Here is a 27,851-nt window from a genome sequence, read left to right as displayed (position 1 = left end):
TTGTTTACTACCCTTGTTCTCACTTACACGTTTAGCTCTTTCACTGTCAAAATATCAGAAGAAACTTAACACCTGGAACACTTCCAGGAGTTTAGAATGCCTGTGTCCTCTATTGTGGGCTGTGGTTTCACCATCCAGCCCTAAGTAAAAACAGGACAAAGTATTGATACAGGAACAGAAGGCACAATCGTAGATCGTTGCAGGTGACACTGGCATCTGGCACTCTTGGATGTATGCTGGCTGTGAATCAAGTGTCCACAAATGGGGACAGGTTTCTTTTTTTCAGTGTGTTTAGGCTTCAAATTAATATTTTAAATATTCATATTTTTAACAGAAAGGTTGAAAATTAGGCATCATCAGGTGCCAGAATAAAGCTTTTTTTCAGCATAAAACCCATGACTATGCCAACACACCTCAAAATATGTATGTACCCATTCGGACTTCTTTCTGAATACATTAGTTGCCTGGATGTCATGGTCATTTAATGGATTAAATTCTAAGAGTCAAAATCTTGGAACAAATGCATATACAGAAGTTCTGATGTCATTCTGACTTCATTTATTGCATGCTTGTCAGTAAGAAAATAAGTCAAATGATTAGCATGGCAGCCAGGTATGAAGCATTTTCAGAAAGAGGGCAGCAATGGCAGCCATCATATGTTTCTCAATATAGTTTTTTTTTTTTTTAAAGACACTTCAGTGCAATTTTTTTAATGGTTATTAACAGAACAGGTATAAAAAAAACAATATGCATATACTTATATATGTATACTGCAATATTACTTTCTTGCAGCAGATGCTGAGCGGGGATGCTGAATGTTCAGTATAAAACAGATAGCCATTAGCAAGCACATCTACCAAATCTAAGTAGAACATGATCATAAATGCCAATCAATAACATGCAATTAGCGCAACCTTTAGGAATGAATCAACTATCCTGAAAAGAAAAACATAATTCACCTGTAGTTGGGAAGACCTCATTGAGCAGTGCTTCACTCAGACCTGGAGACCCAGAACCGTTCGTACTGAATGACCAGCTATGACCAATAGCCTGAAGCAGAAGAGTTTGAGCTCTTGTGGCTTGAATGGTCAGACTTGGAAGTTCAAAGATGTATTCTGTGACTGGAACATTGGTGCGCTTTGTCCTGCAGAAGAGACAAATGTTTATGCACAGCTGCTAAAAATATTACTTCTGCTTTCTAATAAGCATATACAGTGTTTCTATTAATTATTTAGTTTGATCAGATTTTTGGAAATATGCCTCATATTTTAGCAGTATCCACTCAAGTACATACCGTATTTATCGGCGTATAACACGCACTTTTTCCCCCTTAAAATCGGGGGAAAGTCGTGGGTGCGTGTTATACGCCGATCCCCACTGTCTGCGATCAAAAAAAACGAGCGCGGCCGAAAAATACAGAGCGCCGCCGAAAAATACCGAGCCGATTGCTCGGTTCCGCTCGTAGTCCCGCTCCGCTCGTAGTCCCGCCTCCCTGCTGTTTCGAAAAAGACCGAGCCGACTGTACTGTGTACTCGGCTCGGCTTGCAGTCCTGCCCATACTGGGCGGGACTGCGAGCGGAGCCCAGCCGAATACACAGTACAGACGGCTCGGTCTTTTTCGGCAGCGCTCGCTAGAGAAACAGCAGGGAGGCGGGACTACGAGCAGAGCCGAGCAATCGGCTCGGTATTTTTCGGTGGCGCTCGCTCGGTCTGTCTCGGCGGCGGGAAATTTAAACATGGGCAAGGCTGCAAACGGCGCTGGCCAAGCTGCAAATTACACTGCAAAGCTGCAAACAGCGCTGGGCAAGCTGCAAATGACACTGATCATTCTGCAATGATGGACAAGGCTGCAGATGCACACTGATAAGGCTGCATTGACTGGCAATTAAATGTAAGTTTTTTTTTTCTTAAACTTCCCTCCTAAAACTTTTTTCCTTAAAATGCCCTCCTAAACTTGGGGTGCGTGTTATACGCCGATGCGTGTTATACCCCGATAAAATACGGTAGTTTTCTCACTTCCTTAGATCCAGACTAAAATGATAAATATCTGTTGGCCTGGACAGTTCATTGGCACATTATAGCTTATAAAACGTGTGCACCACAAGCTTGGTTCACTTTCATGTAAAACCCATCAGCACACTGGCAGGGTGTGGAAAGGATTTCTATTGAAGTGAATGTCATCCACAACACACATGCACTAGTAGCAAGAAGCAGATATGAGAAGAGGTCGGTAGCTGGAGTAGTCAAGAAAAGGTAAGCATACTAAAAATTTACTTCCTCTATGGGTGGCTGTGGATAGAATTGTGCCCCCAGTAGTGCATTTTGCTGAACAGAGCTGTAATCGGCAGGAACAGATTATTATAACAGTGATTTACTGCTACGGGGAAGTCAAAACAGAACTGAAAGAACAGATTTGGAAGCATTGTAATTACAACCATTTTTACAAAGAGCTTCTTTGGAGTGGCCAATATTGGGAATGAAAGCCCAGAAGCTAAGCAACTCAACTCCTGAGCTTACTGCTCGACTCCAGCAGAAACTGACAGCTGGTAAGCTCATTGGGACCTGCAGGAGCTGTTGAGTTTTAATGGAGCACCAAGATGAATAGCTGTGGTCTCAGTGCCATCTTAAAACAGCACCAGGGACTTAAAGGAGAAGTTCACCTTTAACAAAAAGAAACAAAAAACGTAAATGCACTTTTTTTGCTGGTAAAAAAAAAGTGTCTTTACTACTTTTTTTTTTTAGGAGCCTGAAATGCATTGCACCAGTGAACGGCAGATCACTGATGCCATGCCGGTCTCATGCAGACTGTCAGTGTAAGCTGTATGCTTCGAAGGGGCAGAAAGCTTCTTCACACTGACAGGAAGAATCAATGAACTACCACAGCATTTAACAGCATCGCAAAGGCTGTCAGGAGTTGTAGTCCATCCATTCACAGAAAATTGTGAATGAATGATGCAGCAGGGAGAGCGGAGATCCACACGGCCGCATTTTCTTTAGATTTTGGCAGAGAGCAAGGGGAGTAGATTATGTGCCACTGCCAAAACGGGGGATTGGGGGGGTGTGGGGCCTGGTACATTTGTAACATGTTACACCCTAAACGTAAAAGGGGAACTTATCCTTTATGCGGTAAGGAAACCTACAATACTATTCAGCTAGAACAGTTTAAAAGTTGATAGACTGCAAAGGTTTTCTATACTTTTTTGCACCATTTAATCTAAACCTAGCATAATTGTAAAATTAGACTGCAGTGTGTGTGATCATACAATAATGCAGAAGCCTAACTAGAACCTTCAGGGCCCTGGAGCAAGCAACCATTAGGGGTCTTGCCTACCCCCGAACACTGACTGAGGCCCTTCCCACTGATCCCAGGGCCCTTTACTCCCATCATTTGACCATTTATTACATTCACAGTTGTCTTGGGGACCCCTATGGTGGTGGAACGCCAGAAGGTCCACTGCCGGTATGAAGTAAGGACTTAATGGACTGATGGACATTACTGACAAGTAAAGTTATGACAAAGCTCGCTCATCCCTTCCTGCCTTTTGCACATTGCTACTGGCTACCCAACATAGTGATTAGCCAATAAAAAGGTATGGGGGCAAGGTTTAGTGGCCTTGCCTGTCAGAAAATCTGGTATTGCACTGCACTTTATACTTACAGCATTGTTGTTCCCCCCACTCCCCTCCCATGACAATGTCTCTATACCTGACCACGCATGTAAAATGGCTCTCAAAGAAAGATTTTGAAATGGTTGATCTATAAAACCAACAACTCAAACTTTGGCTCCCAGCGCTCATAATCCAGAAGACTGCCAGTGAACAGACAATTCTATTTTACTTAAATGGTCAAAAGGAGGAAGCAAATTTCCGTTGAAATCGAAAATCCCTGTTAAACTGTCTTCCCTTTGGATGAACTCTTAACATAAAAGTGTTACATTTTGCTACTCTGTCCAGCCAGCAACTGCTCTTCCGAGGCTCACTATGTCCTAATAACAACTCAAGGAAGCCTGTGACCCCATGGTCCCTACACCATCACTTCAATAATTATAACTAAAACGTATTCTTCACACTGGAATTCTTGGCATACATATGTGAAATGGACTGAATTTCCTCCACAGGGAGACGAACATCTGTAAACTTCATACTAAGCTATACACCATATCGCTTAGATTTACTACAATGCAACAGTCAGGAGGAATAAACATCATTTTTCGGCATTATGTGCAGATGTCATCCAAAGACAGAATACTGAATTTTGTCCAAGCCATCAATAACTCTGACACACTTTTTAATATAAATATGTCCCATGGTTGTTCTAGAACTGCTTCTAAATATGAGTTTGTTTATGGAGATGCAATGCCACCTTTCCTGATCTAGGAGGTCAAAAGCATAACAATCAATCACAAAGATAATATAGAAGTTAAAGGACACAACAGCTTACTTAATAATAAAGAAGGATGACTAACTAAATGGGGTCACAAAGTAAAAAGTAAAACTGCAACCAAAATTTACTTCTGAATTTTCAGTAGTGTTAAAACATTTCTGGCATCTTTACTGTTGTCTTTGTCTAAACTAGGAAGCCTCCTTTCTTACACTTCTGATAACAGAAATGAAGGAAAAAACCTGGAGGCAGGGGGAAATCTTCCAATGCAAACAACCGTGTTAGTAAAAAATATCAAAGCTAGGTACTAACCCAAACAGATCACAAACTGGAGGAAAGATCTAACACTTGCTCGTGGCCATAAAAAGTTGTGGTTCAAAATGTGTGAAATAACAAATCTGAACATTTGTATTACACTTTAACAAAGCCAATCAGTCTGACAATATCTAAAAAATGCCAATGTTTATAATGAAATAGACATTCACTGCAATAAGATTTTTTGCTAAGATACCATTAAAGTATGCCCCATTTGCCCCTTTTTCTTAGGTGCTAGTAGGCCACTTTCCTTTGAGAAAGGTCAAGGTCAGGACAACAGACAAATATATTAATTTGCTGACATTCTCGCAACTTATCTGTGTTCATGTGTATATACAGTACTGTGCAAAACTTTTAGGCAGGTGTGAAGAAAACCTGTAACGTAAGAATGCTTTCAATGGTATACAGTATCTCAAAGTGAGTACAACCCTCACATTTTTTGTAAATATTTTATTATATTTTTTCATGTGACAATACTGAAGAAATTACACTTTGCTACCAAGTAGTGATTGTACAGCTTGTATAACAGTGTAAATTTGCTGTCCTCACAAAATAACTCAACACAGCCATTAATGTCTCAACCGCTGGCAACAAAAGTGAGTACACCCCTTAGTGAAAATGTCCAAATTGGGCCCAATTAGCCATTTTCCTTCCCCGGTGTCATGTCACTCGTTGCAAGGTCTCAGGTGTGAATGGGGAGCAGGTGTGTTAAATTTGGTGTTATCGCTCTCACTCTCTCATACTGGTCACTGGACGTTCAACATGGCACCTCATGGCAAAGAACTCTCTGAAGATCTGAACAAAGAATTGTTGCTTTACATAAAGATGGCCTAGGCCAAAAGAAGATTGCCAAGACCCTGAAACCGAGCAGCAGCACGGAGGCCAGGACCATACATCAGTTTAACAGGACATGCTCCATTCAGAACAGGCCTCACCATGGTTGACCAAAGAATTTGAGTGCACGCTCAGCGTCATATCCAGAGGTTGTCTTTGGGAAATAGACGTATGCATGCTGCGAGCATTGCTGCAGAGGTTGAAGGGGTGGGGGGGTCAGCCTGTCAGTGCTCAGACCATGCGCCGCACATGGCATTAAATTGGTGTCAAGCGTGTGTGCAACCAGGTGGGGAGTACAAAGACAAGTGTGTCTTTCCTACAGTCAAGCATGGTGGTGGGAGTGTCATGGTCTGGGACTACATTAGCGCTGCCAGAACTGGGGAGATATAGTTCATTGAGGAAACCCTGATTGCCAACATGTACTGTGACATATTGAAGCAGAGCATGATCCCCCTCCCTTCGGAGACTGGGCAGCAGGGCAGTACTCCAACATGAGACCGATCCCAAACACACCTCCAAGACGACCACTGCCTTGCTAAAGAAGCTGAGGGTAAAGGTGATGGGCTGGCCAAGCATGTCTCCAGACCTAAACCCTATTGAGCATCTGTGGGGCATCCTCAAACCAAAGGTGGAGGACTGCAAGGTCTCCAACATCCACCAGCTCCATGGAGAAGTGGAAGGGGACTCCAGTGGCAACATGTGAAGCTCTGTTGAACTCCATGCCCAAGAGGGTTAAGGCAGTGCTGGAAAAGAATGGTGGCCACAAAAAATATTGACACTTTGGGCCAAATATCGACATTTTCACTTAGGGGTGCACTCACTTTTGTTGCCAGCGGTTTAGATATTAATGGCTGTGTTTTAAGTTATTTTGAGGGGACAGCAAATTTACCGTATTTGCCGGTGTATAAGGCGACCCGGCATATAAGACGACCCCCTAATCTTACAGGACAAAAACGCTTTTAAAACTGTATTTACCGTATAAGATGACCCGGCTTTCGAGGCTTCCGAGGCTTCATATTTCTTCCTTCTTCCTGCATTTGCTGGAGCCAATCATGGCGAGTGATGTATTCTATTAATGAATACAAAGCCTGCTTGGATTGGCAGAGGCTGTAACATCATCAGCCCGCGCCTCTCTGACTCTCCAAGTCAATCCGAGCAGGCTACAGAGTAGCCTGCTCGGATTGGCAGAGGTCGTTACTCCAATCCGAGCAGGCTTTGTATTCATTTGAATACATCGCTCACCAGGATTGGCTCAGCGGTATATACTGTATGTAGCCGAAGCTACATACAGTATTACCGAACACCAAGCAGCCATCCGAGGGGCTGACCCGACGTATAAGACGACCCCTGCTTTTTGGCCAATTTTTTTACATGTAAAAGGTCGTCTTATACGCCGGAAAATACGGTACACTGTTATTCTAGCTGTACAGTCACCACTTAAAAATGGAAAAACGCAATTTTTTTTTTTTATAAAAATGGGATGGGTGTACCCACTTTTGTGAGATACTACATACATACACATATATATATATATATATATATATATATATATACACACACACACACACACACACACACACACACACACAGTATACAATTACCCTGGAAAGGACTGTTGTATTTCTCATAAAAACAAAGGGATCTCTAAGCCCTTGTACACACGGTCGGAGATTCAGACTACCAAATCCGTCTGAGTAATTCTGACGGATTAATTCCAGAAGAGATGTTGCATACACACGGTCAGACTAAGTTGTCGGAAAATCCGATTGTACATAACGTGATGACGTTATTTCATTAGACGGGCCTATGTTCAGGCTAGTAGCCAATAGCTTTGGTCTAGGAATTTGATCTGAGCATGCGTGTCCGTTGGAGTAGGCTACACATGATCGGAGTATGTCCGATAGGAGCATTTTGTCGGAAACTTTTACCGGCAAGTTGGAAAACTTGGTCTGTCCGAAACAGTCCGATGCAGACCACACACAGTCGGAATATCTGACAAACCGGTCCGATAGGACACACTCCGTCGGAATCTCCGACCGTGTGTACAAGGGCTAAGGAAAACCTTTACCCTGTTAAATAAAGTGGCAATCATCGCTGACCCCTTCTAATATTGCTTCTTTCCTGACTGTCATTCTGATATGCTGATCCATGGCTTTAGTGCTTTGAGTTCCTGTCTAGAAAAACCATATAATATTTTCTCAAGCATCATCAAGATACAGACCACCAAGCAGCTACCATTTTTTGGAGAAGTAGGTCAGTGATGGCAGGCTCCATATTTTCTTTAAAAGATGTTTCTTTAACCACTTGCTGACCGCCGCACGAACATTTACGTCAACAAAATGGCACGGACAGGCAAAAGGGAATACAGGTACGTCCCTTTAAATTTGCCGGCGGCGCGCGTGCAAACCTGCCGCAAGCTCAGTGAGTGTCGTCATGGGTCCCACGGACTCTATGTCCGCAAGGATACCCGCAATCATCTCACGGAGAGAAAGAATGGGGAAATGCTGATGTAAACAAGCATCTCCCCATTCTTCATAGTGACAGGGCACTGATCACAGCTCCCTGTGATTGGGCCCGGTGATCAGTGTCGTGTCACATGTAGCCCATCCCCCCCACAGTTAGAATCACTACCTAGGACACACTTAACCCCCTACAGTGCCCCCTACTGGTTAAGCCCTTCACTGACAGTCACATTTACACACTAATCAGTGCATTTTTAATCATACTGATCGCTGTATAAATGTGAATGGTCCCAAAAAAGCACCAAAAAAGTGTTTGATCTGTCCTCCATAATATCGCAGTCACGATAAAAAATGCAGATCACCACCATTACTAGTTAAAAAAAAAAATTTATTAATAAAAATGCCATAAAACTATCCCCTATTTTGTAGACTCTATAACTTTTGCGCAAACCAATCAAATGCTTATTACCAAAATATGTAAAAGAATACGTATCAGCCTAAACTGAGGGAAAACAAATAGTTTATATATTTTTTGGGGATATTTATTATAGCAAAAAGTAAAAAATATTGCGTTTTTCTCAAAATTGTCGCTTTTTTTGTTTAAAGCAGAAAAATAAAAACGGCAGAGGTGATCAAATACCAACAAAAGAAAGCTCGATTTGTGGGGGAAAAAGGACATCAATTTTGTCTGGGAGCCACATTGCATGACCGTGCAATTGATAGTTAAAGCGACGCAGTGCCGAATAGCAAAAAAATGCTCTGGTCTTTGGCCAGCCAAATGGTCCGGGGCTGAAGTGGTTTATCTTGTGGCTGTGCTTTTCTGAAATAATTTTGTGTAATAGCTTTTGGTCTATTAAACTAGAATCATCCCACAAAACGTATATGTGAAATAAAAAAAATGATATATATACACACACACACACACAAACACACACACACCAACATACATTTTTTTTCTATAAGTGATCACATAATCTCTGTTCTCAGCTGCATAAGGGGCTTGGGGAAGTGGGGGTGGAGAAATACCATTGCACTGCTCTCTCCACCAGTACACTGGCTGTGCAGGGGGTCTGTGCAAGCACAAGTCTGATCATTGGAGGACAGGCAGGCTGTGCTCCTAGCACAGCCAGAAAACTGACCATGCTGGCATGGATATCCCCCTAGCATAGTCAGTTTGGAATAGGAACTTTTGAACACAAGTACATGGAACAACAGCCACATATTAGGAATACGAAACGTTGGGGTAACATACTCTTTAATAAAGTAAAAATTGCTTACCATGTTTACCATATGGCTTCCACAACATTTTACCTCAAGCAGTACTGAACCCCAAAACATAAACGTATTTTACTGCAGCTAAGCAATTTGATGTGATGACTATATGTACCAGCTCAAAAAGTCTTTGCTGGAGCTTGACTTTAATTTGTTAGTCTAGTCTGTCTAAAAATTGTAGCGCATCTAACACTACACTCTACCCAGATTGACAATGCTGTTGTTAAAAGTTGTCCCTATCATTTCTCCATCCAGAGTAGAGACACTCTAAGACAAAAAATGTCTTACTAGCCATATCTTTGCATAAAAATAGAGGTTAAAAAAAGCCTAAAAAAAGAAAATGAATGCAGCCACTACATTTAAGGATTAGTAAGCTGCAATATAGTAAAATTTTGTTTCCGTGTTTAATACCAGTTTAACTTCTCTATCCTTAATTATTTGGCTTTGTGTGTTCATCATCATAAAAATGTATAGTAGATGAGATGTGCACCAAACTGCTAGCAACATTGAGGTCTGGCAGGCTTCTCACAGCTGTGTAGAGTCCACCGTATGTTTTTAGTAGGACTAAAAACTTAAGTAACTTTACAGTTGATCCAAACTACACAAAAGTAATTTGCGGTGTGAAACATTGACTAGTATATCAATCCAAAAGACCTACTTAAAACAAAAATAAACATAAAATATGCCTCCCAAAACATCAATAAACCATATACAGATAATTAAAAACTGTAAAAATGTATGAAAATCCAAAATCAAATATTTTCTTATACAGGATTTAAATAATCTCTGAGGAAATAAAGCAGCGAAGACTTCTGTTTTCTTTTTCTGTTCCTATAAAATAAGCAAAGGCACGTACCGCATTAGAAGCCGTATCATGTGTGCAGCAAATGCCTTCAATAAAACTTTCATTAATTGGGAATGGCATCATATAAAAGACCAAAAAAGGTCTGTGGCTTCTTGATGGTTAAATGTAAAGAATACTGTGAAGGAAATTTATTAAAGAGAATCTGTACTTTAATGATGTGAACAGGCAGCAGACTGTTAATTAAGGCACCCACAGGTACACTGCGCATTTTACATTGGTCTGCCATTTGTTCTTCTAAATTAAGCTTGCATTTCTAAAATACAGTACTGGGGTTTTGGAGCTTGTGCATTCTATATGCAAGGGATATTGACAGCAGTAAACCAGGCACAAGACAGGGACTCCCTGAAGCAGGCCAAGCAGGTTTGTCTTGCATTTTTTATTAAACAAGACAGCAGACAGATACAGCTGCAATGAAGGGGGGATTTGTATAGCAAGTCCATAGCATAAAAAAAAAAAAGCCACTAATAACTTATGTCAATTTGTGACCAGCAGGGTGCCCCCTAATGGTCTCCCCAATACAACCAGGCAGCTTTTTTTAGGGTTCTGTCAGCAGGCAACTTTTTTCACCCAGCAGCAGACTCTTTTAGCTGCGTTTCGCTGCTTCTATTCAAAATCAATGGTTCCCTATGGGAGCCCATTGATTTGAATAGAAGTCACACCAGAAATCGATTCATGATTTGACTTGTGGTGCGACTTTGTGTGCAGAGGATTTCGAAGGAGAATCCCCCCCCAAAAAAAGAAGGTGGCGGTCTGGTATGGATTTTAAGGGGAACCCCCACTCCAAAAAAAAAAGTAATAGGGTCCCGCCAAAATCTATTCCAAAACCCTTATCTGAGCATGCATCCCAGCAGATCAGAAAAGAGGGGGGAACGAGCAAGAGCCCCCCCCCCCTCCTGGATTATACCAGGCCACAAGTCCTCAACATGAGGGGTTGATGCTTTGGTGCAGGGGGGCCCTGCTTCCCACACCCCAAAGCACCTTGTCCCCATGTTGATGAGGACAAGGGCCTCTTCCAGACAACCCTGGCCAGGGTGCGGGCGGGGTGCTTATGAAAATCTGGAAGCCCCCACTTTTGCCGGGTCTTCGCTGCTGTCTTATATATTAGCATGGGACGGGACCACCCGCAGATGCCATCCAGAGGCCCGGTCCCATTGTGTCGTCATCACCCAAAGCATTGTGGGGCGATGATGTTAGTGGGTTCAGCCCTAACCCGCAGACCCCCAACAACCACCGGCCAGGGTTGTCTGGAAGAGGCTCTTGTCCTCATCAATATTGGGACAAGGTGCTTTGGGGTAGGGGGTGCAGGGCCCTCTGCCCCAAAGCACCCACCCCCTATGTTGAGGACTTGTGGCCTGGTATGGTCCGGGGGGGCGCGCGCTAGTCGCCTCCTTAACTGACCTGCATTCTCGGATAAGGGTTTGGTATGGATTTTGGGGGGACCCCATGCAATTTTTGTTTGTCGTGGGGGGGTTCACTTTAAAATCATACCAGACCGAAGGGTCTAGTATCATCTTGGGGGGAAACCCCACTCCAATTTTTTTTTTCATTTTGGGGAGGTTCCCCTTCAAGATCCTCAGCACACAAGTCGCACCGCAACTCAGATAATAATGAGCCGACTTCAGGTGCCACTTCTATTCAAATCAATGGGCATTCCATAGCGAACCATTTATTTTGAATAGAGGCAGAGATCGCCTGACAAGGCTTAACGCTCTGTATACGTTAAACCGCATTTAACAGCTTTTATGGGTGCCTACCGTTTATAGGACTGCTCAACTGTTATGGATTCACCTAGCAGAGAGGCTCTATATTATTTTATAATAGGTACTTGTGGGCATTTATGTAATATTTTGTTCAGTTCCATGGGTGTAATAGTTGTCTCCACCATGACACCAGGTTTAAGCCATGACCAATTGCACACCTCACAACTTGAGATTAAAACCCCAGAGCTACATCCCAGGGTTCTAATTTAGATTGTTTCCCATGATTTTAGCTTCAGGCACTCCCAGGATTCCTGCGGAATTACTTTTCCCTGCATTTGTTTTTCTTATGGGTTTCAACCTCCTAAGGCGATTTATATAGTATCATATTATTGTGCTATGAGACTTCTAAAGCCGCGTACACACGTAGCCGTCTGTCCGACGTACTTAGTCTGGCGGACTTCCCGCCAGACTGTCCGTCGGACTTTCCGAACGGGCTACTTGCCCACACACAGCACTTTTTCAGCGGACTAATACGGCGTACTAAGTCCGCCGTACTATCCGCCCTACTTTTGAAATGAACGGACTCGCCCACACAGGCGGAGGAAAGTCCGCTCATTTCGAGCGTGTCTCCAGGTAGACGGGGCCCGCGAAGGATACGTCGCTGGCCCTGCCGCCTGGTATGGACTTAAAGGGGAATCCCAACGCCGAAAAAAATCGGCGTGGGGGTCCCCCCAGGTCCACATCAGACCCTTGTCCAAGCACGCTACCCGGCCGGCCAGGAAAGAGGGGGGGCGAGCAAGCGCCCCCCCCCCCTCCTGAGCCATACCAGGCCGCGTGCCCTCAACATGGGGGGTGCCTTGGGGAAGGGGGGGCGCACGTTGGAGGGCAGTGGAGACATTGGGGATCTAGTAGAATTTTAGACTAAGGATTAGGCTATTCCCAATGGGGGAAAGATGTAATTTATGCCGCGTACACACGATCAAACAAGCGGGTGTAAAAGTCCGGCAAACTCAAGTCCGCCGGACAATCCCCACCATGTGTAGCCTACTTTTTTTACCCGAAAGTACGGCGGACTTAGAAAGTCGTTTTACACTCCAATGTTCCCGCCGGACTCGCATTTCGGCGGACAATCCGGCCGTGTGTATGCCAGTCCGCCGTACTTTTGAAATGAAAACTCATTTTGAGCACGTCTCCAGGTAGGCGGGGTCCGCGAAGGATGCGTCGCTGGCCCCGCCACCTGGTATGGACTTAAAGGGGAACCCCAACGGCGAAAAAAATCGGCGTGGGGTCCCCCCAGGTCCACATCAGACCCTTGTCCAAGCACGCTACCCGGCCGGCCAGGAAAGAGGGGGGGCGAGCAAGCGCCCCCCCCCCCCCCCCTCCTGAGCCATACCAGGCCGCGTGCCCTCAACATGGGGGGGCGCACGGTCCCCCACCCCAAAGCACCTTGTCCCCATGTTGATGAGGACAAGGGCCTCTTCCCGACAACCCTGGCCGTTGGTTGTCGGGGTCTGCGGGCGGGGGGCTTATCGGAATCCGGGAGCCCCCTTTAATAAGGGGACCCCCGGATACCGGCCCCCCCACCCTATGTGAATGAGTATGGGGTACAATGTACCCCTACCCATTCACCTGTAAAATAAAGTACAAAAAAAACACAACACAGAAGGGTTAAAATAGTTTATTGCACAGCTCCGGGGGGGGTCTTCCGTCTTCGGGGGTCTTCTCGCCGGACTCCTCCGCTATCTTCTTGTAGCTCTTTTACTAGCGGATGAGCCCGGCTTTCTTCCTCGCCGCCGCCCTTCTTCCGACTTCGGGGGTCTTGTCCCCCTCTTCAGTTCTTCTGCCGGGCCACCGCGCCTTCTTCTAGCTCTTTTACAGGCGGTGGCCCGGTCTTCTGCACCACCGCCTTCCATTCTTCTGTCCTTTTCTTCTTCTTCTTCTTCTTCAGATGTTGCCTCGCCGAGTCCTCCGCTCACAATGACGGGGAACGGGCACGCGGCGACTTATATAGGGACAAGGGGCGGGGTCTTCGGTTGATGTCACATGGGTTGATGTCACACGGTGATCCCGCCCCCTTACGATGTCACAGTCCCGGAGGATGCTGGGACTGACGCCATGTGACAACCCATGTGACATCAACCGAAGACCCCGCCCCTTGTCCCTATATAAGTCGCCGCGTGCCCGGTCCCCGTCATTGTGAGCGGAGGACTCGGCGAGGCAACATCTGAAGAAGAAGAACAGAAGGACAGAAGAACGGAAGGCGGTGGCGGCAGAAGACCAGGCCACCGTCTGTAAAAGAGCTAGAAGAAGGCGCGGTGGCCCAGCAGAAGAACCGAAGAGGGGTACAAGACCCCCGAAATCGGAAGAAGGGCGGTGGCGAGGAAGAAAGCCGGGCTCCTCCGCTAGTAAAAGAGCTACAAGAAGATAGCGGAGGAGTCCGGCGAGAAGACCCCCGAAGACGGAAGACCCCCCCGGAGCTGTGCAATAAACTATTTTAACCCTTGTGTGTTGTGTTTTTTTTTTTTGTACTTTATTTTACAGGTGAATGGTTAGGGGTACATTGTACCTCATACTCATTCACATAGGGTGGGGGGCCGGTATCCGGGGGCCCCCTTATTAAAGGGGGCTCCCGGATTCCGATAAGCCCCCCGCCCGCAGACCCCGACAACCAACGGCCAGGGTTGTCGGGAAGAGGCCCTTGTCCTCATCAACATGGGGACAAGGTGCTTTGGGGGGGGGACACCCCCCCATGTTGAGGGCACGCGGCCAGGTACGGCTCAGGAGGGAGGGGGGGCGCTCGCTCGTCCCCCCCCTTTCCTGGCTGGCCGGGTAGCGTGCTCTGACAAGGGTCTGATGTGGACCTGGGGGGGACCCCACGCCGATTTTTTTCGCCGTTGGGGTTCCCCTTTAAGTCCATACCAGGTGGCGGGGCCAGCGACGCATCCTTCGCGGACCCCGCCTACCTGGAGACGTGCTCAAAATGAGTTTTCATTTCAAAAGTACGGCGGACTGGCATACACACGGCCGGATTGTCCGCCGAAATGCGAGTCCGGCGGGAACATTGGAGTGTAAAACGACTTTCTAAGTCCGCCGTACTTTCGGGTAAAAAAAGTAGGCTACACATGGTGGGGATTGTCCGGCGGACTTGAGTTTGCCGGACTTTTACACCCGCTTGTTTGATCGTGTGTACGCGGCATAAATTACATCTTTCCCCCGTTGGGAATAGCCTAATCCTTAGTCTAAAATTCTACTAGATCCCCAATGTCTCCACTGCCCTCCAACGCATTTATTCGAGCATAGGATGCTGGAATAGCTGCATCCTTGGTTATGTTAGTCGAGCAATGACAGCCGTGATCTGGGAAATTATGTAATATACATCTTTTTAGCGGTTATTCATTGCAGGAGGGATTGGGGCATATTTCCCCGAGTCCCTCCTGCTTAAACTGGGGATGCAATTTCCCGTGGTTCCAGGATACCCCATTGAGCCCCGTAAAAGTGATAAGGCGGCTCTAAGGCTGATGGATCACTGATCAGAAATCCCTTTACTTGCTCTTAAAACCGGTATAAGTTCACAGCTGATGGTTTAACCACTTGTCTACCATGTCGTTTATACATGTACCTTGGTAGACAAGTGGTTAAGGTTCTGTGCTACCGGTGTGGCTATAGATGCTGGTGTATTTTCCTGACATTCATTATAACTAAAACTGCTACTTGGACAAGTTACAAAACCTCTTCAACATTGCAGATCAAGTCACAGTTGAATGTGATTAACTACTACTAGCTTTCTCTCTTATGTAATAATTGGGGTTATTTACTAAAGGCAAATCCACTTTGCATTGCAAGTGCACTTGGAAGTTGCAGTCGCTCTAAATCTAAGGGGTAGATCGGAAATGAGTGGAAGCTCTGCTGATTTTATCATCCAATCATGTGCAAGCTAAAATGCTGTTTTTTTTCCTTACATGTCCCCCTCGGATCTACAGCGACATTAATTGCAAGGGCACTTGCATTGCAAAGTGGATTTTCCTTTAGTAAATAACCCCCTATGTTTCTGGAAGGGGACTAAGACAACCTCCAGGTTATGCTCATTTCATTTCTTGTAGCATATGTGCCAGTGCTGCTCTTCCTTTATATTAGAGTAGTGCTTAGTGCTGCCTTAACATGGCGTGTGGCTTAAAATACTTGAACAAGGGACCGCTCTTTTTATTAGAAAGTTAGAAATAGGTTTTAATTACACTATTTTTCCTGGCTGAGGCTGAGTGCTGAAGAATTTTGTATTATGCACCTGGAGCAGCAGGGTGTAAGAAGGAACAAAGTGTTCTTGCACTTGCCAATTATCCTTAATTTATAGAAGCAGTCCCATGTTTTAAGTTTTAGACAAAAATTGATTCTGCCATTTATCAGTGGCCTTTTCAAAGAATATTTCTTTGCTGCAAACTATATTTAATATTATATATAAGATCATCTGGACCTTATAATGTAATATTGAGTGATAAGCATAGCTAAACTGCTGAAAAGAATGTACAGGCAGTCCGAGATTTGCAGGTTTGTTCTTAAGTTGAATTTGAACAGTTAAATGGCCAAAAAGGGAAGGGTTAATACCCCTGTAACATTTGTTTTGCGTCTGTACCTCTGTTCAGAAGATTTTACCTAACTTTCTGTCTCTGAGACAACTGGATTTTGAAAATTGTGGGTTGTTGTGGAAACAAGGTTGGGTAATTAAAGAAGAGCTCCAAATAGTGTAGCTGCTGACTTTTAGACCCCATTCACACCTGAGCGTTTTGTAGTTTGACGCCTGAAGCTACAAAACGCTGGAGGGGAAAAAAATCCATTATTCTCAATGGAGATGGTTCACATCTCCACTCCAAGTCGCCTGAAGCCCTACGCCTGAAGCTCAAACAAGTTCCGGACCCTTTTTTTGACGCGCGAATCGGGCTGATTTGGGCGCTTTTCTTCTTTTAACATTGGTGACCTTTTGCCCTGCACAAATTCGCGACAAATCGCTGTAAAAAACGCTGCGACTTGTGGTAAAAAAACGCCGCAAATCGCGTTAAAAAACGCTGCAAAGGGCGTGGCCTAGGCATGCAGGAGTGAGGATGCTTTCTCCCGGAGCTCCTGGTCCGTGACCCCTCCGCACGCCAATACCTCAGGCCGGTCGCACATTTCGGCATCGCCGACATCCCAGCACATCGGCGGAACTCTGCCAGCCGAGTGGAATCCACCGCTGCTACGATGGACAAGTATTTAGTCCCGCTGCAGCCTCCGGCCTCCACGCCGGATCCATCCAAGATGGCGCCCGCGGCCTCCGGCGCTCCAGGACATGCGGCGCAGAGAGAAGGTGAGCGGATTGCTATGCAGGGACACGACCTGCCTCCGTTCTCCCCGCCGAGTGACTTGTCCCCATGTCTCCCCCGCTCACTATCCATGGCCTCGCTGGACAGCCCGGACCACAGCGGCCTGCCACCCTGGTTCCCCCATAACTCCCAGCTGTCCCAGAGACCCTCTCACAGTGGATGCCTCACCCCCGGACCGCACGACCAGGCTGCTCACGCCTCAGCCACACGGGGGGCCATTCCGCTGCCTACTACACAGGCATTATTGGGGGACAAGGCCATTCTGACTTTACTGCAAAACCTTCCCACTAAAGATGATTTTAGTTGTATGGCAGCCAGGATTGAAACGACCTTGCGACATGAAATCGCAGGGGTCAAACGTGACGTGTCGGCTACGAACGAGCGGGTGACCACCCTGGTATCGGATGTAACCTCCCTGACCACTAAAGTTACTGACCTGAAAGTCGCTCATGATACCCTTGCTGACAGAGTCGCACAGTTGCAACTCCTAGTAGATGACCTTGAGAATCGCAACCGCAGACGCAACATCAGGATCAGAGACTTGCCCGAAGCCACGGGCCAAGCAGACCTCAAAGCCACAGTTACAGCTATATTTAACGCCTGTCTGGACCGCGCTGCTGCCACAGTAATAGCCATTGATAGAGTCCATAGGACCCTGGGTCCCAGGAACCCCACAGAGAACCGGCCACGTGACGTTTTATGCTGTCTCCACAATTACTCGGTTAGGGAGGATGTCCTGCAAGCGGCGTGGCGCAAAGGCAGCATTGATTTTGACGGGGCCCAAGTCACCCTTCTGCCGGATATTTCCCGCAAGACCCTCCAGATGAGACGCTGTCTGCGACCCCTCCTGGAACACCTAACTGAACGGAGGATACCGTACAAGTGGGGTCATCCGTTCCACCTCATAGTGCGCAGAAATGGGAGGCCTCTTGCGCTACGACACCCTTCAGAGGTCCCGTCCTTCCTGGAGGCTTTGGACCTGCCCTCGGTTCAAGTCCCCGACTGGTTGGCTCCAGTTGTTCCCCAGGGAGCCGTAGCCCCGACGAGCAACCCCTCAAACAGGCCGCAGAGTGCGAGGCGCCACCGCCGATCCCAACGTCAGAGGTCGCAGGCCCCTCAAGATCATGAACCCTGAAAGAACACAGTAATTTTCCGCTGTTCCTGTGTTATACCCTTTTTTTCTTTATTGTTTTCTTTTTCTCTATCAATATAGGTGGCTGGAGCATCCAGCTATGTTTATATACCTTGCAACGGGTCATTGCCCCCAGCGACCCCACAAGGGGAGAGGAAAGACATTGCAAGACCAGTGATGGACGCGGCGCTTCCTGGACGAGGCCCTGGGATACTGGCGGTACTGTTTGCCATTCTAGACACTGTTTATCTACAAGTGCCCTAGTCTCGGAGCTCTTTTTGTTTTTGGACTGCCTGGGGGTACCCCCCGGATGCCCCTGGACGGTGTTCCTGCTCCCTCCGCTTCTCCTCCCCCCCTTTTTTTTTGGGGGGGGGGGAGGGGGGGGGCGGGTGCCTGGGTGGTATAAAGTTATCTCTACTCTGTGTTGCAAAGTTAAATATGTTGGTCTAGTGCTCGCTTTGGCAGCACATATACTAAAATTGGAACGATACAGAGAAGATTAGCATGGCCCCTGCGCAAGGATGACACGCAAATTCGTGAAGCGTTCCATATTTTTACCATATCACCACCTGAGAAAATTACAGGCGGACCTGCTAGATTTTACATGGAACTACAAACGCCATAGAATCCCCCGCTCGGTAATGACAGCCTCTCGCTCAGCCGGGGGACTGGCGTTTCCGGACCTGGTAAAGTATTTCCAAGCGGCTCAGCTCCGGGCAGTGACCTCCTGGTTCACCCAGAGGTCGTACAACAGATGGACGGAAATTGAGAAGCTCTGGTTGGCTCCAGTGCACCCTAATAGTATGCTATGGAGCGCCCCAGCACTAACCCCCCGGGCCCAACTGCTAGGATCTATGTCCTACCTACAGGGCCTATGGCGCAAGCTTTCTAAGATATATGTCCTGGCTTCGGACAAATCGCTCCTGACGTCCTTCCTGTACCACCCTAAGATGCCAGACAGCCTGACGTGTGCGATGTCCCACCCGTGGTCTTCCCGGAATCTCTTTCACCTGGGGACCTTAGTGGACCCCAGATCGCGGAGAATGTTGTCTTATGCAGACCTTCAGTCCAAATTTGACCTCCCGAGACAGAGCTTCTACAGCTATCTGCAGATACGACACTTTGCCCAGACCATATCCTCTGATTTGCGCTTCTCCCCTCCCTCCGCTTTTGAGACCATAATCCTTGAGGGCACGGCCCAAAGGGGATTGATGTCGGCTATATATAAAATCCTTAATGCACCCCCGCTAGCTCCGGTAGGTAAACATGCCTACATGCTCAAGTGGGAGGAACAGCTGGGGGAGGAGATCACGGATGGGCAATGGCAGACGATATGGTCCCAGGCCTCGAAAAGCTCTCTATGCACGCTCTATAGGGAGAACGCGTACAAAATTTTATTTTTCTGGTACATGACCCCGGACGTCCTTCACGCCATTTACCCTACCACCTCTGACAGATGCTGGCGGTGCTTGACCCACAAAGGCACGCTGTTCCACATCTTCTGGCAGTGTCCCCTAGTGGTCCCCTTCTGGGAAGGGGTCCGGCGCCTCTTGGCTGATCTCTTGGATCGGCGGGTGGACCTGGATCCTAAGACCTTCTTGTTGGGCATCCCTCTCCCTACATTGACGAAGTCCCGCAAGAAATTATCACGGCATATCCTGACTGCGGCGAGATGCCTAATAGCCCTACACTGGAAAAAGGTGCTGCCCCCCGCTCTGGGAGCACTCCATGCTAGAGTTCAGGACGTGGAGTTGATGGAGAGGATGACCGCCAGGATACAGGACAGGCTCGAGGCCCATGATGTGGTCTGGAGTCCATGGAACTCCCGGGAGATCCAACTGTGAAAAAGAAGCAGAGACCACGCACGGTGACTATACCCCCTACCTTTCCCTACCCCTCCTCCCCCACACTCTCCTCCCCCCCTTCTCTTTACTTTTTAGCCTTTGCTAAACTCTCTTTCTTTCTTCTTATCCCTCTTATCTCCTATACTTCTCACCTCTGCTCTCGTTCTTCTTCTCTCTCTGTTGCTTAGTACCCCTATTTCTTTTTGCCAGCCTCTCTCTCCTTTTCTATCATGGCTGGTGTATGTACGTGCTTTGTTGTTCTTTTAGCACACTACTTTGTGGATGCTGTTTGTTATGAGAGATTGATACTGTAAGAAGAGGTCCATGACTTGATGCGGGGCTACTCCACTGGACCCTATGATGGGTAAAGCCATTCTTTATTTCTCAGGGTCGGCCCGGTTGTTCACGGGGGGCCCCCCCGGGCAGGCATTTGCCGGCCCTGGGGGGCCTACTGGGATGGGCCAAGAGGTGGGTGGTCCCGGCGGTCTACTCTTTTCTGTTCTAGCTGTTTTATTCTGATGTAGTAATGCATGACGTGTAATGCACTTTTTGAAAATAAATAAATATGTTAATTGAAAAAAAAAAAAATATGTTGGTCTAATTATGCACTGTTCTACTGTTGTTGACTGCCTGATACTAGCTGCAGTGATGTTCTATGATGTGTTTGATGTCGTAGTTACGATGCCAAAGACGCTCCGTGCACGCCCGACTGTGGCTGCATGGACCATGGGCTGCTGGAGGGGTACTGCACCGACGAGTTCCTCCCTCTGCAGTGCCTTACCTCTTCCCCCACTAGGCCCTTCTGCCCTAACCGTCAGGTTCTCTCCGATAGGAGCATTAGCATCTCCCCGATCTATCCTCCCCCCTTCTACCTTCTCCCTCCCTACTAACTACTGCTTTTCCTCTTTCTCCTTTTCTTCCTCTGTGTTTGAACTCTATTTCTACTACTGACTCTGGTGGGGACCTCCGGCCGGGTACCGCTGCCGTCATGGCCCTGAAGCTGGTTTCCTGGAATGTGAAAGGGCTGAATGTACCTGAAAAAAGGTCCAGTTGTCTCACGGAATTGTGGCGGATGAAGCCCCAAATAGCTTTCCTCCAGGAGACCCATTTCAGGACAGACCAAATACCCCGGCTTTATAGTAAGCACTTCCCCCTGGCTTATCACAGCACGTCACCTACCTCCAAATCGAGAGGAGTGTGTGTTCTTCTTGCTAAAAACCTGCCGTGGGCGCCTGTTAGCTGTCCAAGCCGATAGTGAGGGGAGATATCTCTTCATTAAGGGAACTCTCCATTCGCAAACCTTTACTCTGGCCAATCTGTACATGCCGAATGTGGACCAGCTGCCGGCCTTGGAAGCATGCTTGGATGCTCTGGCTGCATTCTCAGAGGGCACTTTGATCGTAGGAGGAGACTTTAACCTCACCCTAGACCCCCGCAGAGACTCCTCTTCGGGCACTTCTGCGATATCTGCGAGAACGCGTTCACACATAAGAGATCTGCTACACTCTCACCGACTGATTGATGTGTGGCGTACGCTCCCTAAACAGGATAGAGACTATACGTTCTTTTCCTCCGCTCATGGTTCTTACTTACGTATAGATATGTTCCTAGTCGCCCACAATGCTATCCCAGTGGTCACAGACGCTCAGATAGGCCACATAGCCCTGTCCGACCATGCTCCGATCTCTTTGATGCTGAAGCTGCAACAGGAGTCCCGTGGGCAGTCCTGGTGGAGACTGAACAAGTCTCTCCTGAAAGACCCTGAGACCCATGCAGACCTACTTAGGGAAATAGAAAGTTACTTTGAACATAACCGTGATTCTGTTTTCAACCCCCTCATGTTATGGGCAGCTCATAAATGCTACATTAGGGGCATTCTTATTAAACATGGTCATAGACTTAAAGTGGCCAAAACTGAGGCTCTCTCCAAACTTATTGCCAAGCTACATGCGTGTGAACAACGACACAAATCCCAGCCGACTGCTGCGTTGGAGGTGGAGGTGAGGGATCTTAGAGAACAAATCAGAGATTTCTCTCTCTTTCAGGCTAGAACCAGACTTATGTGGGTCCGCAGGACGTACTATGAATATGGAGACAAGTGTAGTAAGTCCCTAGCGAACTCCCTGCGTACCCAACGCAACGCGTCCTTCGTTCCGACCATAGCTTCCCCTTCGGGGGTTAAGCTTCATGATTCAAGGGAGATAGCAGAGTGCTTCCGATCTTTCTATGAAGCCCTTTATAACTTGCACCCCCGGGACCCAGGAGACGCCCTCCAGGCCAGCACAGCGGCCATTGACGAATACCTAGCTTCGGCAAACCTCCCGTCGCTGACACAGGAAGAGATAGAGCTTCTCTCGCAGCCAATCTCCCCGGAGGAATTGTCGACAGCGTTAAAAGACTCACCCAAGGGCAAGGCACCAGGCCCGGATGGGTTTACGGTCCCTTACTATAGGGCCTTCCTCTCTCTGTTATCCACGCCGTTTGTGTCAGCTTTTAACGCCCTATTGGAGGGCCAGACCTTCCCGCCAGAGCTGTTACAGGCCAGCATCTCGGTCATACCCAAACCGGAGAAGGATCCTCTTCTCTGCGCAAACTACAGGCCCATCTCCTTATTAAACTGCGACCTCAAGCTCTTCACTAAGATATTGGCGGAGCGGTTGGCGCCCATTCTCCAACGCCTGATACCTCTGGACCAGGTAGGGATTGTTCGCAACAGGGAAGCCCGTGACAACACGACCAGGACAATCAATGTTATAGAACGCGCCAGACGCCTTAAACTGCCGATTATGCTGCTCTCTGTGGACGCAGAAAAAGCGTTCGACAGGGTGAGCTGGCCTTTTGTGCTAGCCACCCTGCGAAGTCTGGGTGTACCTCCCCCCATGCTTTCATGGGTTACAGCCCTTTACTCGTCACCGACGGCGGTGGTTAGGGTCAATGGATTTGCCTCGTCGCGTTTCACTATTGGCAATGAAACGAGGCAGGGGTGCCCGTTGTCCCCCCTTTTGTTTGTCCTATCGCTTGAACCCTTGCTACATCATATCAGGCAGAACATAGACATCAAGGGACTGGACACCCCCTCGCATCACCACAAGGTCGCAGCCTTTGCTGATGACCTCTTGTTTTATGTCTCAGAGCCTCACATTACATTGCCGAATCTCTTAGCGGAAATAAGACGATATGGCACCCTGTCAAATTTTAAAATTAACTTAACTAAAAAGAAATCGGAGGCACTCAACGTCTCCCTGTCTACCAACGCCCAGACGAGTTTAAGCTCTAATTTTCCCTTTCGTTGGGCAACCGAGGCTATACAATATCTAGGTACCAAGGTTCCCCCGGACCCGCATCTGATTTTTCAATTGAATTTTCAGCCGCTCCTAAAAAATTTTGCCGTAGATCTAGAGAGGTGGTCAAAGTTGGCGACCTCTTGGTTTGGGAGATGTAACGTGCTCAAAATGAATGTAATGCCCAGACTCTTGTACCTCTTACAAGCCTTACCGATAAAAATCCCCCAATCATTTTTTAAAGCCATGCGCACCATCTTTATTCGCTACGTATGGCAGGGCAGGCCTCCAAGACTCAGCAGAACATTACTGCTCAGACCAAAAGACAAGGGAGGGATTGGCCTCCCAGACCCGGCATGGTACTATACGGCGGTACACATGAACAGAGTAGTCGACTGGTGCAGACACCTGAGGGATAAGCTGTGGGTTCGACTGGAATGTGAATCCGTACCATTTCCACTTGAGGGTCTGCCCTGGAGTGGTCTGAGCTGGTCAGGAGCAGCACGGGCGCACCCTCTCATTGAGCCAACGCTACAAGAGTTAGACAGATATTTTTTACGCTGACGGGCGTACCCAGCTTCCCTTCGCCCATGACTCCTATTATTGGACACCCACGCTTTGAACCAGGCATGACGGGAAAATCTTTCCGCCCCGACCTTGGCCAGGACTTGGTGCGGGCCTCTTCTTTTCTTGGCCCTGGGACGTGGACAGCGGTCTCCACTATGTACGAGGCGTTAGCAACCACGGCCCTGGGACAGTGGAAACTTGCCCAACTCTCCCACTTCTTGAAATCCTTGCCGAACAGTGGCGAGTTCCGCAGACCCCTAACATCGTTTGAGGAGATGTGCTCAGGAGAGGGACCGACCCGAGGATCTCTTTCCCTGTCATATCGCATCCTACTGGACCAACTCTCCCGGGGTAATCTGGTGTTCTTGGAAAAATGGGAGCTGGACCTTCGCATCCGGCTCTCGCCAGACCAGAGGAGCCGCGCGCTTCTATTTGCGCACAAGTCATCCCTATGTAGTAAATACCAGGAAATAGCTTATAAGATTTTGACCCGATGGTACAGGACCCCCACTGTCCTGGCGGCTATGTTTCCCGGTCACAGCCCTTTGTGCTGGAGATGCGGTGAACAGGCTGGCACGTTACTACATATCTTCTGGGAATGCCCACAACTGACCCATTTCTGGAGACAGGTTCTCAATATCATTTTTGACCTCACAGCTGTCGATCTCCAGAACAACCCGGCGGCGATCTTCCTCAATCTGACCCCACTCTCGAGCAAGAGGTACCACAAGTCTCTCTTAAAACATCTTCTGAGTGCGGCCAGGGCATGTATACCTAGCGTGTGGAAGTAGCAGGCCGCTCCAATGGTGTCTCACTGGTTTGCGAGAGTTTGCGACATCTACCGTATGGAACAGCTCACTTCGGCGTTGGGCGACAGGGAGGAGGAACACACTGCTCGATGGTTGCCCTGGAGCCTGTTCAGGTTTTCCGACGCTTACAGATCCTATCTATAGGCTCTGGCACGTATTCAGGGGGAAGGCCCCGGCCGTGGGAATCCATCAGAGTCCATCTTCTTTCTATCCCTTCTCGTATTCCACTCTGGTTCACTCTCCCCCCCTGTCTGCTCCGTAGCACTCTTAACCCCCCATAACTTTCACTCTTTCTACCCCCATCCCCTTCTCCTGACTGTTTGCTCCCCCCTCTTTCCCTATCCCCTAATCCCCAAGTATAATTAAAATACACGGTGATTGCTAGGACCATTCCGTTTTGCTTCCTCGGTTTCCCAGCCAGGGGTTGGTGACCCTCGGGAGAGTCCCGGCTGAGCTCCCTGCCCAATAGAATGAAGGTGACCGATGTCAGAGGCCCCTCAGCCTGGGCCTGGAAGGGAATCGCCCCGGGGACTGCCCTGATTTCTAAGTGGACACTGGGGTGCCAGATCATTAGACTAAGATAACGTGGTGGTTTAGCCACGGCTGGGGCTACTGCTGTCACAAATGGATAGGTTTACCCCGATCCCCCACAAAGTATTGATTGACTATATATTTTTGTTAAACTGGAAAACTGAGTGATCTATGTCTTTTACAGTTTATCTATGTATTACCTGCAATCCGTAAATAAAGAATAAAAAAAAAAAAAACGCCGCAAATCGCGGTAAAAAACGGCGCAAAAAACGCTTGAAAACGCTACGCTCAGGTGTGAATGCAGCCTAAATATAAGGTTACTTAACTGTCTAGGGATCTCGTGATGTCGGCACCCCGAGACGATTTGTCAATCAGCTTCAGGTGCAGGTGCCAGCATTTTAAGTAAGGCAAACCAGCAGTGAAGCTTTCATGCTTCACAGGCGCAGTTTTCTGCTGCGTATGCGCGAGTTGTGCTGTGCTTTTCAAAAGGTTCCGCCGTATTCTGGGACCTGTGTGTGTTCCAGAAGGAATCTGGGGGAAGGAGGAGGGGCCAGAAATGTTGTAGATTGCCACTCTTACCTGGAAGTGTAAGCGGGTATCTGTCAAAACCAGTGTCAATTGTGTGTTTCTCACACTTGGGATGTAGGTATCCATTGGAATTTTAAGTTCAAGGCACATATGGTTTTTATCACCCTTTGATATGTTATATTTGTCACAGTATTGTTATTATGTCACAATATTTATTACTTCTGTATGTAAGCAAGTTAAGGGTGGTATATGACTATGGGCAATAGAGAATTATCACCCCTCATTATATTAGGGTAGCGCCACTCGCCCCATCTCTCTTTTATATTATTTGTAAGCTCCTTATTGGAGAGGTGGGCAGCAACCCGTTCTAATCCTAAGCGCAGAGTCTAACATTTTCTTACCTGTCAAAACCAGGTACCAGCTCCCCCCAATTGCCAAATGTGGCAGTGGAGGAGGGGGAGGGTGCGAACAAGTGGAGCTTCCCCTTTTGGGTGGAGCTTCACTTTAACCTTCAGCGCAGACACATTTTCCCCATGATAACTCTTATGTCACGTACACACGACCGGACGTCCCGGCAGACTAGGTCTGACGGTCTTCCCGGTGGACTTTTGGCGGAGTTCCGACAGACTTTGTCAGGAAAGGCTGGCTGGGGACAGTGGTCCATCGCCTGTCTGTGCGCACCTGCGGGTGCCTGGGCGTGTCCGTGCGTTCGCGTGCGCGCACGGTTACCGGCGCCAGGCGGGCTATTTAAACCCAGTTCTCCCTTCAGATCTTGCTGCTTGATCTACAGCATTCCTGAGACTATTGCCTGAATCTGATCTATTCGTGTATTGACCCGGCCTGACCTGTGACCTATCCTGCCTTCTGCCTGCCTCTGACCTCCGGCTTGTCTACGACTCTGCACCTCGCGTCTCATCCTCTGGTCCATCCATGCTCATCCGTTACCGGCCCGGCCTGTTCCACGTTCCTGCCTCTGCCTGCCGCATTTGTTCCTGTACCGACTGTCTGGTTTGACCCGGCTTGCCCGACTCTTCTGTGTGCCTGCCCCTGAGTGATCTACCTGTTCCTGTTGTTCTCCTGCTGTCTACTGGTTCCTGTCTGCTGCCACTGAGGCCTGCTTGTCCAGCTACAGCTCCTGAAGTCAGCCTGACCCATCCTCCGGCTGTTGATCCTGCCAGGCACTCATGCTACCTTTGACTCCCGCGCCTCCTGTCACCACCATCAGGGGCCATGAGTCGGGGACGCAGATGTCTCCTTCTGCATTCCGGGCTGACCACTAGGTGCGTGACAGACTTTCCGAATGGACTTGCCCACGCACAAACGGACTAAGTCCGTTTATTTTGAACGTGATGACGTAAACGGGACAAAACAAGGAAGTTCGATAGCCAGTAGCCAATAGTTTCCCTTGCATCATATTTGGTCCTTCAAACCAGCACACAGACCAACGTTTTTTTCCGATTTTAGTCTGTTGGAATTGAGTCCTTCGGATAGATTTGAAACATGTTCTATTTCTAGGTCCGTCTGATTTTTTTTTCTGAAAAACGATCGGATTGTCTGACAGACTAATCCCTTCGGACCTAGTCTGCCGGAAAGTCTGGCCTTGTGTACGGGGCATCTCCTCTCAGTTCACATTGCCTCCCTCGGTTTGTAAGTATGAGTCGTTTGTAAGTCAGATGTTTGTAACTTGGGGACTGCCTGTATATGTTAAACACAACTGCATATAATAACCAAAGACAGCACTATGCATGATGGCTTTCATTTCACCACTAAAGTAGCAATATGTTCTTGTGTTATTTATGGTTTGTAGTGATCATTTTATTCACAATATCATCTGTAGTGATGGACGAACTTCCGACGGGACGTTTCGCGAACGCGAAACGCGAACGGACACAAACGTTCGCGAAAACGACCGTTCGCCGCGGGCTCCATTGACTTCAATGGGAGGCGAATTTCGCAAACCTTTAGGTCGAATTTGCGGCC

At 47.7% G+C, this 27,851-nt stretch overlaps 1 protein-coding gene and 1 non-coding gene across 4 annotated transcripts in view; one reads left to right on the top strand and one right to left on the bottom strand.

The window, feature by feature from the left end:
- Window positions 1–27,851, bottom strand: part of VPS13B (vacuolar protein sorting 13 homolog B) — a 1,337,220-nt gene that overhangs the window by 1,025,232 nt on the left and 284,137 nt on the right. For all 3 annotated transcript variants that reach the window (XM_077493096.1, XM_077493095.1, XM_077493097.1), the window contains one exon: window positions 960–1,144. In XM_077493096.1, coding sequence (XP_077349222.1) covers window positions 960–1,144 — 185 coding nt within the window. The remainder of the gene's footprint in view (window positions 1–959; window positions 1,145–27,851) is intronic.
- LOC143999817 (U6 spliceosomal RNA) lies at window positions 18,761–18,867 on the top strand. The gene has a single exon (XR_013278143.1). It is a non-coding gene; the product is annotated as a U6 spliceosomal RNA (small nuclear RNA).

Source organism: Lithobates pipiens, unplaced genomic scaffold (genome assembly GCF_037356315.1).
Source record: "Lithobates pipiens isolate NorthernLeopardFrog02 unplaced genomic scaffold, aLitPip1_a1.2 Scaffold_19, whole genome shotgun sequence".
Taxonomy (NCBI): Eukaryota; Metazoa; Chordata; class Amphibia; order Anura; family Ranidae; genus Lithobates; species Lithobates pipiens.
This window is presented reverse-complemented; position numbering and strand designations above follow the sequence as displayed.